The following is a 13,401-nucleotide window of genomic DNA, read 5'->3' as shown; positions in this document are numbered from 1 at the left end:
GTTATTTGCTGTTAAGCAGTGATCAGGTAGAGAAGGAAAGTCTCTGGCCACACCCACTCTCCTTAGTGAAGACAGCAGCTCTCCACAAAACACAACATGGTGTTCTACAGAGCAGGAGCATGAACAGGGCTGAGTCCTGCTTGGATGATTTCAGGCAGAACCCTAAGCCTCATTCTCCAGACCAACTGTCTTCTATGGGGGTTCTGCTCTGCTGGGGAGAGGGCAGGTTCCTAACCACTTGCATGGAGGATGGATGCTAAGGTCTGATCCCTGACATTCTTTAGGAAGCTCATCACTGCAGTTCCACCTGTGCCCCTGTCTTCTAAAGCCTGTGGTGGCCCTGGAAGGTGGTTCAGCTTCCCGCTCTTGGCCTTGGCCGCAGCTGTGATGAGGTATTTGGTCACCACGGTGATGTGATAGCTACGCAGCTCTGCCAGGGCCTCCAGACACTGGTTGTAGGCTGTCAGAAGGCGGCCATGTCCAGAGGACAGAACGTGGTTCCTCAGTGAAGGAGTGGCACGGATTTCTTCAATGAAGGCTTTGTGGGAAGGAGGCATGTAGTCCCTCATTCTGTACAGAAAGTCAGCTGAAAGAAACAATCCAGAGCAACATCAGAACACCACATTTCCAGACAGGAATGCAGCAGGAATTGTTGCTGGTGCTCTAACTCAGTCGACCTTGTTGACTCTTTTGCTCTCGGGCTTCAAGTATTCAAGTGCATATTTCTAACTGTTGCCAGGAGAAGGGGAAGAGAAAAAGAAGCAGGCACATCTCAGATGACTGAGTAGGAACTAGACCTACCAGCCAGTGCAGACATATTTATTACATACCAAATGAAACAAGCCATATAGTAGCTAGCTCCCATGAAGAATGTCTGCAAATGAAGAATACAAACCCTTAAGTTGGCCAGCTGAATACTCTGGTGAATGTTATTTCCTCAGAGTTTTGTTCTGGAGGGAATGCTAGAAAAGAGTATATAAAGACAAAAAGACCAAGAGAGAGCAATGGTTTTAGTAGTAGTCCCTTGAAGCCAAATTGTTTAAAAATCAAATCAATAGACATTCATAGTAAATTCCTTATGCATTGACTATTGTGTATGGTAAATCAACTACTATCACTAAATGCAAAAATGTATTAAAAAATTATCACAGTTCCAGAGAAATGACTTGACTCTAAGACACTGAGTTTTGGTCTTTGTTGTTGTTGTTGCTGTTGTTGTTGTTCTAATCTAACTTGAAAATTCTATAGAACGAGGTGTCATTTTGCACCTGTTAAATACTTAGCTTGATTCTGCCAGGTAAGAAAATGAGCACCTTCAAGCTTCTAAAATGAGAGAGCCTTCTTCTGGCCTTAGTAGATTTGGCCAGAGGTTGCACCACTTTATGGGGAAGGTCTTTCCTGGAGGAGCTCAGACCTGTTACCAGCTGACCCAGACACATCAATAATGTCATAGTCTTCACACTCCAGATCTCCCCCTACTTTGGAAAAAAGAAGCTACTGACTGAGGATCCAAACCAAAATCTCAGTGAACTGTTAGAGATATAGCAATTTTATAAGATTTAGAAATGAAACCCAAGATCCTTTTGAGATCCAATATTAATTTGACTTGACACCAAAACATTTGGCAGGCACATAGTTTCTTGACTGATTTAGAGAAATGCAGACTTCATGGCATTTATCAATTGGTAAAAAAAGAAAAAAAATCTGTTATTCCTCCCTCTCCTCTTAAGGAAAAAACAAAGTCTGACTTACCACTTTCCTTGCTATGATGAATGCCTAAGAACTCATCGAAGGCATGAAGCACTGTGCTCTGAGCTGCACTCCCTCCAGAGTATTTTAGAGGTTCTTTGGAGACTCCTTCATATATCAGCCCCACAGGCATTGCTGGATTATCTTTCCATCTAAGCAAGAGTAAAAGTCAGAGAGAAGAAAGGATTGCTGGGAGTTAGCAGCATACTTTCTAACATGGAAACTAAGTGTGAGTAAGAAAGGAAACATGATTTCAGTGGTAATTTTAGGGCAAAAGATGGAGTATCTTTATAAGTGTTTCAGCATTATCTCGACCCCAGTGTCATAATAGGCTGGATTTAAGGATTCTTCCAGAGAAGTAAAGGCTATTTAGAGAGGAATTTTTGGCTTTGGTTCCATGACATATTCATTTTAAAAATTCAGTAATAAAGATGCCATTGGTTCTGATCAACAGGAACAATTTCTGGACTCTGAAAAAACTCTTCTCCACTTCCTCGGCTAGCCTCAACTTTGATGACCTCATCCTTGAAATTCTACAAGTAAATATTCACAAATATACACAAATGCACATACCTGAGTATACACACACACATACAAATACACACACACATATCTTTGTCCTTCTCTGAAACAGTGATAGCTGTAATCATCACATTAACCTATCAGTTCTAGATATTACCTGACTTTGTGAGAATGCCTTTACCAAATGCTTTGTTACTGATAATAAGGGTGGATAAGAAAGATTAACAACAGGGAACCCAATGCAGCCCTGAGACTTACCAGAGGCTAAAGTCAGGGACATGCCCCTGGAACTGGTGCGTTTAGCTGTGCTCAGATTAAGTGGATTTTCCTCTCTTTCCCTCCCTTCCACTTCCTTCCTGTCCTCTGTCCTCCCCTCCCTTCCCCTTCTTTCTCCTTCTCCTCCGCTCCCTTCCCCTCCTTTCCTCTCCTTGTCTTTCTGATTCCCTTTCTTCACTGTTTTCTCTGAGTCCCCCTCTTTTCTGCCTCCGTCTATTTTACTCATTTCCCTGTGTCTGGTTTTCATAGAGTCTCGAATAATCACAGAATATATTAGGCAACTTCATAATGAGAAAATCAAGAACAAGCTCACAACACATTTGTACCTACACGCTTTACAGTTTATAAAGCACCTTCACATTCATTTTCTCATTTGACCTATTGTGAGTAGATCAGGAAAGGTATTTATTTCTATTCCATTTTATAAAGAAACAAAGACACAGTTAAATTTCTAGGGGCTACATTGCTTTATTATTATTATCATTTAAAAGATGAAACTAAAACTGAAACCCCAAGCTTATAATTCTCTATTTTCATTTTCCCAAAAACCTCCTATGTGAATTTCTATTTTTCCTAATGAAAACCATGTTTTCCTCTTGTGGCCAGGAACAAACTACCTTCCCTGTTATGAGTTTAGATAACAGATTCACACTAATGTTTCACCCTTTTCTTGTAATTTTCAAAGTCACTGTGCTCAAGAGAAGGGACACACACATACCACATATAAAAGCCACAGAGGCTGCTCTGCGGGCTGTTCATGACCTTTTTCAAATACTGCCCTGAGGATGGAAACGCTGTAAGGAGCTGGGTTGTTTTCTTTGGGGAGTGTTTAGGGTTGGCCGCACTATGGTTTTCACTGGATAAATAGCAGAGTGACCACTGCAGTTGGGGAACTAAGACTCTGGAACGAGATAAAGCACAGGATGCAAGATAGGGGGACATGGAAGAGCAAGGGAAAGATTCCCACTGAAAAGTCCCAAACAAGCAGCTCCTGATAAGAGAGAGGGTTCTATTGCAGGCAGATACAGAATTTAATCTCAGCTCTGCCATTTATTAACTATGAGCCATGGCATAATCATCCTCTCTGATCCTCAGTTTCCTCGCTGGGTAATATTAATATAGATATAACCCTTATTGGGTTATTGTGGGAATTCATTAACACAATACCTGCTCAGTGTCTGCAAAACATTTAGCATTCAATTGATATTAGTCATTTTATTATATTATTGAGAGGGAGTTGGAATCCCTGCACTCCCTCTCACTATGTTGTCCCTTTGTACAAATCTTTCTGAGTCTTAATTCCCTCAGTTTGTATCTGCTTCCTACAGCTGTTGGGAGGATGAAATGGAATCCAGAGAGATTTTGATAGTTCTCAAATGTCAGGACACTGGTCCAGTAAGATTACTGGACATTCTTTTATGAGGAAGAAATATTAAAGACGTGATGCTATTGGGTGATAAGGGACCAAATGAGTATGGCACACTTGTTCAGATCTTTCTTTGTAATCTGGCTGATGGTTGTAGGCAGTCATTTTGGGCTCCTTCTCCATTTCCTTCCCATCTTGATTCTCACAAGGGCCAGGTCCTTGTGACTTGTCACTACTCTCACTTTACAAGTAGGCTTATCTAACTTCATGGATTTCAAAACCAACTATATTCTGACTGTTTACAAATTTTCACCTATAGCTGGATCTCTCCCCTATGCTCCAGATTCACATGTCCAACTGCCTAATCAATTATCTCCACAGGAATGAATACATTCCAAAGCTGATATCCCAGTGTCTCCTTCTTTGCCAAACCTGTATTACCCATTAAAGTAAATGACAGTTCTATTCTTTCAGTAGATCAGGACAAAAACTAAGGGAAAAAAAAACACTTTAGCATCATCTTTGATCTCCTTCCCTTTCCTTCCATGTGCAATCCAATAGCAAAATCTGTCAACTATGACTTCAATGTATACCCCAAGTTCGACCATTTCTTGACACCTTCATCCTTAGCACCATCCACCACCCTGGACTGTCATGATAGTTTCTTAAACACTTTGCTTGATTCCGCCATTGTTCTTCAGTAGTCTATTTTTCATTCAGCAGATACTGTGAAGATATTGAAAAGTAAGACAGATCATGTCATTATTCTTTTTAAAACTTGCTGTGGAGGAACATGAGGCTTAATCAGGCCAGCATCAATTGGGTAAATTGGATAAACTGTTCTGAAGAAGGAAATCTCAGAATGAGATTACAAGAATTGTACGGGATGAATAGCTTCCAGCTGGCCCACAAACCACATACAGTCAAAGTCAAACAGCAACCCATCAGAATGAACTCATTTGCATGGCAGGAATGCAAATACATGATGGGAATCCTAAAACTCACCCTAACTGTAGAGAGGGTCAAACTCCACTGGGAAGAACCTCAGGCCACCTTCTCTTGCAGTAAATAGCAGTGAGTACTTCTGTTATCCTGTCTCTTGTGCCCTTTACAACATCTTTCCTCTGATAAGCCTAACTTTCCTAATTCATAATTGTATTGGTGAATACTTTCACCCTTCATGACTCTGGTGGAACCATGCCTAGCCTGTCTTGCAGAGTACTTGCTAATGTTGCCAGCAAGCTGCTATGCGGTCTGGTCTCTACTGTCACTTGTCTCTTCCTCATTCTCCCACAGTGTTTTCTGTCCTGCTGATCTCTTTGTGATTCTTCCACCATGGTAAACATGCTCCCACACCAGGGTCATTGCAATTGCTGTTCTTTTTGCTCAGTGGTTCCTCATTCACTTAGGGCATGTGCTCAAATGTCACTAAGTGGTGCGCATTCCTGGACCACAATAAGTGGATAAGAAACTTCAGCCACCATACTCAGCCCTCCCTAATACCCTATATCCTACTCTTAATTTCCCCATTTTGCTTGTTGCTGTAACATATGTTGCATCATGCTTGCTTTTGTTCAATTTACTGGTTTATTTATATGTTGTGAGTCTCCTATCATCAAAATATAAGCCTCAAGTTGCCATTTAGTTACACTGCTCTATTTCTAGCACCTAGAATTGTGCCTGGTATGGGATAAGCACTCACTAAATATTAGATGAATGAGAAAATTTTAAAAATAGCATTCTATAAGTCTGGATTATATCCAGAATATGTAGACCCAAGTATGTTTCTTGAAAGAACCTGATCAACTTAAAAGAGCTAGTACATGTCTAAAATTGTCAAGAGACATTAATCAATCTCCTTTTAGCTCCTCACTCAGAAGAGGATAGGCTGAAGCCACATGGAAGGTGATGGAGAAAAACACCAGCATAAAAGTTCAAAAAATTTAAATAAGCACATCTACTTCCAAAACCCATGTTCTTTAGCTTAATAAGGTTAAGATAGGAAGGTAAATTGTGTTTCCTGGAGCAGCCTAATGATTGCTTTCATGCATTCTCAGACCCAAGCTCTGCTTGTTGGGAAAAATTTTTTTTTTCTTTGAAACCTCTGTAGCCAAGGTTATTTTTAACCTTTCTTGTAGCAAAATTCTAGAAACCCCAAGGAAAGAGGAAGTTTAAATAAAGAAAAGAAATGAGGTTTTATTCCCCCTCCCTTTACACAGGTTAACTTCCCTGAGAAACTGAATGTGAGAGGGAACTAAGGGGAATATGTATTTATCTACATGTGAAATCCTTCCTTTCTCCCAAATAAAAATGTGTTTTTAAAAAGTAAGCAAGAAATAATAAGCCAAAAATAGGACAAATCACGATGAATGAAGCAAATTTACATTTTTCATGACAGCCCTACTGGGAATGCCCAATAATCCAGATGTCTTTGGCTATCTATACTTAGCAATTCATTTAGGATTTAGTACTTACTGGTCACTTAGCTACATGGAAAATATTTAGAGGATCAGAACAGAGGAGAGGTATTTACATAGATCATGGATAAAATGTGTCAGTGATCCAGAGCTTATTTTAACGAAAGCAAAGTCATTCTCTAGTGTACATCTAATCACAAGGACTTCAGAATATACAGTTCATCCTTATCAGATAGTTCTGACATTTAAAAAAAAAAAGTAGAATTGATTGGGAGCAGTGGCTTATGCCTGTGATTCCAGGACTTTGGGAGGTCAAGACAGAATAATTGCTAGATCCCAAGAGTTCAAGACCAGCATGGGCGGAACATAGTCAGCCTTGTCTCTACGAAAAATAAAAAAAATTCCCCTGGTGTGGTGGTGTGTGCCTGTGGTACTAGCTACATAGGAAGCAGAGGTGGAAGAATCATCTGAGCCCGGGAGGTCTAGGCTGCAGTTAGCCATGATTTTGCCACTGCACTCCAGCCTGGATGATAGAGTGAGACCCTCAACTCAAAAAAAAAAAATTAAAATTGTAAAAAGTAGAATTAACCTATTTTCTTGGAAGATGCTGTGGTAGGCAGAATTCCAAAAATTATTTCCCAAGATTTCTTTCTAATTCCTAGGATTTTAATAATATGAGATATTATCATGCCTGTCAATATGATATATTATATGGCAGAGGGTACTTTACAGATATAATTAAGATTACTAATCAGTTGACCTTAGGGAGTTATCCTGAATTATCTAGGTAAGTTGTGTTTAATTACATACGACCATTTTTAAAAGCAGAGCACTTTCTCTGGCTGACAGAAAAAGAAGTCAGAAAGAACTGAAATACTAGAAAGGCTGTACTTCTCATTGCTGAGAGGGAGGGAGCCACACGATGAAGAGACCTCTAAAAGTTGAGAGCAGCTTCAGAAAACAGATCTGTTTTAGAGGCCCCAAAACTTCATTCTGACAATGTAAATGAGTTTTTGTTGTTGTTGTTTGAGTTGGAGTCTCACTCCATCACCCAGGCTGGAATGCAGTGGCACACTCACGGCCACCCCAGCGCTGACCTGCTGGGCTCTGACTATCCTTCCACCTCAGCCTTCCTACTAGCCAGAACTACAGGTGTGTACTACCACACCTGACTGATTTTAGATTTTTTATTGTACAGACAAGGTCTCACCAAGTTGCCTGGGCTGGTCTCAAATCCAAGGGCTCAGGCAATCCACTCACCTCGGCCTCCCAAAGTGCTGGGATTACAGGCTGTAAATAAGTTTTGAAGTGGATTCTTCCCTGGATCTTCAGTTAGGAGCCCAGCCCAAAGGATAACTTGATTTTAGCCTTGTGAAACCCTCAGCAGAAAACCCAGTTGAGCTTGCCCAGGCTTCTAACTTCCCAAACTATGATACAAGTTTATGTTGCTTTTAGCTGCTAAATGAGTGATAATTTGTTATGCAACAAAGGAAAACTAATACAGATTTAGAGAGCAACGTAATGCACAGAGATTTTTCAGGATTGGGTGCTTTCTAAATCCCAGTCTCTTTCTATATCTAATATAATCTTACTATAGGGTAGCATAATTTTTTAAATTTATCTTTTTTCTTTTTTTTACCATAAAAATGTGAGGTACAATTCAGAGTTAGCTATACAAATGTTGATTATGCAGTTACCCTTGCTGATGAGGTGTGCCCCTCTCTTCCCTAGCAGTTTCCCTCAACTGCCCATCCTACCTCTCCTCCCCTGACAGTTTCCCACTACTGCCAATTCCTTTCTTTTAGTATTATAATCGTTCAAGGTCTGCTTATGAGTGAGAACATATGGTACTCTTCTTTGTTTCTATGATAGATCACTGAGTATGAAAGACTCTAAATCCATTCAAGTTGCTGTGAAGTTCATATGTTTGTCCTTCTTCATGGCTGCATAATATTCCATTGTGTATATGTACCACATTTTTTCCAATCCAGTCCAGCTTCAACGGGCAACATGGTTGGTTCCATGTTTTTGCTATTGTAAATAGAGTTGCAACAATCATACGTCTGCAGGTATCTTTTTTGTAGAATGATTTGAGTTCCTCTGGATATATTCCCAATGGGTGAATTACTGCATCATATGGAAAGTCAATTTCCAGTTTTTGCAGAAATTGCCACACCGTCTTCCAAAGAGGTTGCACTTGTTTGCTTTCCCACCAACAGTGTAGAAGTGTTCCTTTTCCTCCACATTTTCGTCAGCATCTGTTGTTTGTTTTATTAATGATGGCCATTCTTACTGGGGTTAGCTGGTATCTCAATGTGGTTTTGATTTGCATTTTTCTGATGACGAGTGAGGCTGAGGACTTTTTCATGTGTCTGTTGGCTTCCCATATATCTTCTTTTGAGAAGTGTCTATTCATGTCTTTTGCCTAATATTGCCAGAGGTATACAGAGAAAGCCTAAATTTTGAGACACATTCCCAACTCCATTTCTGCACCCGCCTTCTTTATGTTTTCTCTTTCTCCTATAAACCATGTACCCCATGTACCCATTATTTTCAGGTTACTTTCAAAACCCTGCTTGTTTCCACTCTCTACTCCAGACAATAAAGATTCCTCACTGGTCTGGACTCCCCTTGAAGTGTCTGACACTTCAGTCTTACCCAATCTGGAGGAAATACTTATTACATGTCACCACTCTGTTCTTGCACCAGTGGATCATATCAGTAATAGATTTTGGCATTTGGCATGTCTCCTGTTATATCCAGGAACAACTTCAGATTCTTTCTACCGACAGCACTTCAGGCATCTCTTAGTTAACAAAATCATCCCCTAGGTGGTAACTTTTTCACATATTGCAACTCATCTATCCACTGCCTCCACTTTTGACTTCTCACCATTTAAAAATTTTATAAAACAACAACCTTAATTTCCCTTAGTTAATTTACATAGGAAGGCAATCTGATTAATACATGTCAATGTAAGAATGACTCATATATTTAAAAGAATAAACATAAGAGTGACATTCTCTAACTAGAGAAATTTCAAGCCATGTAAGAAAAGAAGAGTACCCAGGAATATTAAAAGATGATTTAGGCTAGTGTCTTCGTTCATTCCTGCTGCTATAACAAAACAAATTAGACTGAGTAACTTGTAAATACAGATGCTTCTTGACTTACAATGGTGTTATATCCCAATAAACTCACCATAAGTTAAAAATATCTTAAGTCAAAAATGCATTTAATGCACCTGATCTCCCAAGGTTCACAGTTTAGCCTAGTCTACCTTAAATGCACACCGAACATTTCCATTATCCTTGGTTGGGCAAAATCATCTAACACAAAGCGGATTTTATAATAAAGTGCTGAATATCCTAAGTGAAAAACAAAATGATTGTATGAGCACTCAAAGTATGGTTTCTATTGGAAGTGTATCACTCTTGCCCCATCGTAAAGTCAAAAGTCTTAAGTCAAACTATATTGAATAGGGGACTGCTTATAATAGAAATTTATCTTTCATTGTTCTGGACGCTGCAAAGTTCAAGATCAAGGCACTGGTAGGTTCAGTGTCTGGTGAGGACCTGAACTCTGCTTCTAAGGTGGTGCCTTGACTGCTGTGTCTTCACACAGTAGAAAGCAAAGAAGGGCAGTAGGGCAAAAAAAAAAAAAAAAGCCTAGCTAGTACCCTCCAGCCCTTTTATAAAAGCATCAATCCCATTCATGAGGGTGGGGCCCTCTTGACGTAATCACTCCCCAGAAGTCCCATCTCCTACTACTATTACCTGGTGATTAGATTTCAACATATGAGTTTTGGAGGGACACACTTTCAAACCATAGCAGAAAGCTCTTCCAGGAAGCTTTTAAAAAAGCTTTTATTCTTTTATATTGGACTTTTATCTTTTACTTATTGCTTTGGGTAAGTTTTTCGTATACTTTTTCACCTGCTTTGATAACAAAAGGAAAAAATGGATCTAAGTGACAGAAATATGGGGTGACATATTGGATTTTTTTTCCTGCTGTCAACAATGTAGGATTCTAAGAAAAGTGAATACAAATGGATCTAAATGACCTAAGGACAATCACTTTGAACTTAAATATTCAGTACTCAAGGTCATTTGCTATGCTGTTGGCATCCCATTGTTCCTCTTATCTGAGAGTGGTTCCTTAGCAAAGACCATTTGGTATGTTTCTTACTCTAGAAAATTTCTGTCTGTATCTTTCCTTATTAAATTTGGAAAATGCCAGAGACCGCATGCAGGAAAACAATTGAACTATACTTACCCAGAGAGAAAGATCCGGATGACTGCATAAAATATGTCTGGATCTACATAATCTGGAGAAGCAATCAAAATGTGAACTTTACTACAGGCAAAAAAAACCAAAAAAAAACCCCACCAATTGGTTACATGTGCACGGCCCTGCTGCTCTCCTGGGGCTTGCTTCCCTATCTGATCTGCACGGAGACCTGGAAAGAAAACAACAGCCCGGGAAGATGGAATGTTCTCTCCTACAGTTCCCCTCACTGGCACTTCCAGAACTTTTAAACTATTCCATATGCTGCCCTTTTCTATTTGTGGCACTTCCCTTCTCTGTACTTAACAATAACAACAAAGGCCATTTTAAAAAAATGTAATAGTTTAAACAGATGATGTCTAAGAAAATGTGTAAAGCGAAGAGAACAAAATCAGGGAGAATTATCTCTCATAAGGCTTTCACAAGAGGGGAAAGCTAAATTCATCAATGCTCAAGTGAAGGTCTGCAGTAGTCAACAAAGGACACGAGGGTGGTGTCTCCCTAGGGATTGCCATGCCAGGTCAGAAATAAGCTCATTTAGCTCCAGGTTTAGCTGCCATCATTAATACGTGCAGCTATTTTTGATCTCTGTCAATGCTTGGGGATCATTGATTCCACTAATTTATTAACTTGCATGTAAGGAATCATGTCCTCTTATTTATAGTAAATTTATTTTCATCAACTTTTGAAAGTTGTTTTCTCTTTTTCTCATAATGAGGACCTTCTGAATTTTGTGACCTGATATATGTTTATCTTACTCAGATTCCTATCTTTGTCTCTTTGTTTCTGAGAGACAAAGAAACATCTTTAATATGAGGCCTAAATAATAACATCTTTACACCATCAATATCCCTTTTCTACCATTTCAAGTAGTCTCTAGTCCTCCCTCCTCCTCCTGCTATTTCCTCTGAAGTCCCCATGGGTCCAGGTGACTCATGTCTTTCTTGAACCCATGGACTCAGGCAATCCTCTCACCTCAGCCTCCCAAAGTGCTGGGATTACAAGTTTGAGCCACCGCACCTGGTGACTCATATCTTTCTTTATCCTTAAGTCTTCCAAATGCTCCCTGGTGGCAACAAGGTCCCATGTGATGGATTTTTACTTGGTCCTACTGCAGGATCTTTCCCATTTGGTGCTCCATTCTCATTAAAACTGCTAAGAAACTGAAAATTTTGCTGAAGTGGTGATGACTGGCATCACTTAATATTTTGCCCAATATAACATATTAAAGGAGGAAGAGTCAAATGAGCATTTCATTAGATGGAAATATTTTTGAAGTAAAATAATTTCAATACATGTAAAAAAAATCTATTAATGATTAGAACAAACAAGCAAAAAACCTTCACCTAATTAGGAATAGAAAGAGAGTTTCATAAACTGATGCAAGGAATCCAAAGAAAGCCTACAGTACATATTACACTTAATGATGAAAGACTAAAAACAATTTTAAAATGTAAAATTAAGCTAAGATCAGCACTTCCACTCAGTATTGTGTTAGAGGTCCTAGCCAGGAAAATAAGGAAAAAATATTGAAAAGAAATGAAAGCTGTAAGTATTATAAATGAAAAAACAAAACATTCTTTTCAAATGATATAATTTATACACAGAAAACCCCAATAATTTACTGGAATTAATAATAATGTTTATAAGGTGCTAGATTTCAGGTTAATATTCAAATATCAATCTAATTCTAAAAGCCAGCGATGATCAGGGAGGAGGTAATTAAATTTTAAAATATTATACTTATTAACAAACAAAAAAATCAAGTTACTATAAATAAAGCAGAAGACAGGCAATCTCTTTACCTCTAAAGAAGTTAAAAAAAAAACTAGTAAATGAAAAGATACTCTTTTCTACCATGATTATGAACACAAAAGCTCAATATCAATACCTAAGAGAAGAAGTTTTGAAGAAAAGAGTACTGTATCTGGATATTTCAGGCCATATGATGAAAAAGAATATCTACCAATATGAAGAAATGATTTGGGATAGTTTATTCACAAACCTTAATTAATATTTTATGCTATTCTCTGCCTTTCCATTTATTTTTTCATAAGACAAAAAAATTAAATAGAAAACCAAGATTATGTCATTTTTCTCCAAATTAATATGTTTTTAATGCAATTTGAGCAAAATTCCCAACAGAGATTTTAAAGAATGAAACGTGACCAGCTGATTATAGTCTGTAGCAAAGTCAAAAGGTCCAGGATGGCCCATGCCCTGTAGGAGAAGAAAGGCAAGGTGAGGAGGGCTTTTTGTACTTGAAAACAAGGAATCCTGAAGCTATAGTCTTTAAGGCAGATGGCTCTATTGCAGAGAAAGGCAAACAGAATATGAAACAGAATAGAAAGCCCAGAAACAGATTCATTCATTTAAGAAAATCTAATGTAAGACTGGGCTGATATTACTGATTCGTGCTTATCCATAGGAGGGAGGGAAATTGAATTTATTTCCTATCCCATATATGAATTAAAGACTTACATGTGAAAGATAAATTACAAAAAAATAGGAAAGTATTTTTGTGACTTATGATTATGGAATAATTTCTTATGCTGGACCTACAAAGTACCAGCTTTCACAAATGATTGTTATGTTTGCTATATTTAAATTAAGAATTTTTGCATTGAGACAACATCAGGCATATTCAGGGTGGTATAGATGTAGGCAAGAACTTTTGCTTTCCAAAGGGATAAGACAAGCCGGGCTCGGTGGCTCAGCTTACAATCCTGTGCCTTTGGGAGGCTGAGGTGAGTGGATTACCTGAGCCTGCGGGTTCGAGACCCA

General features: G+C 38.7%; 1 protein-coding gene across 1 annotated transcript in view; it reads right to left on the bottom strand.

Moving 5' to 3' along the window:
* Positions 1 to 228: 228 nt before the first annotated feature.
* IDO2 (indoleamine 2,3-dioxygenase 2) overlaps positions 229 to 13,401 on the bottom strand; it is a 67,185-nt gene continuing 54,012 nt past the window's right edge. The window contains exons 8-10 of the mRNA XM_008051637.2: positions 10,606 to 10,657; positions 1,753 to 1,901; positions 229 to 586 (exon numbers count right to left, since the gene is read on the bottom strand). Coding sequence (XP_008049828.1) covers positions 231 to 586; positions 1,753 to 1,901; positions 10,606 to 10,657 — 557 coding nt within the window. The 3' untranslated portion in view covers positions 229 to 230. The remainder of the gene's footprint in view (positions 587 to 1,752; positions 1,902 to 10,605; positions 10,658 to 13,401) is intronic.

This window comes from Carlito syrichta, unplaced genomic scaffold, assembly GCF_000164805.1.
Source record: "Carlito syrichta isolate Samal-C Ts95f unplaced genomic scaffold, Tarsius_syrichta-2.0.1 Scaffold213046, whole genome shotgun sequence".
Lineage (NCBI taxonomy): Eukaryota > Metazoa > Chordata > Mammalia > Primates > Tarsiidae > Carlito > Carlito syrichta.
This window is presented reverse-complemented; position numbering and strand designations above follow the sequence as displayed.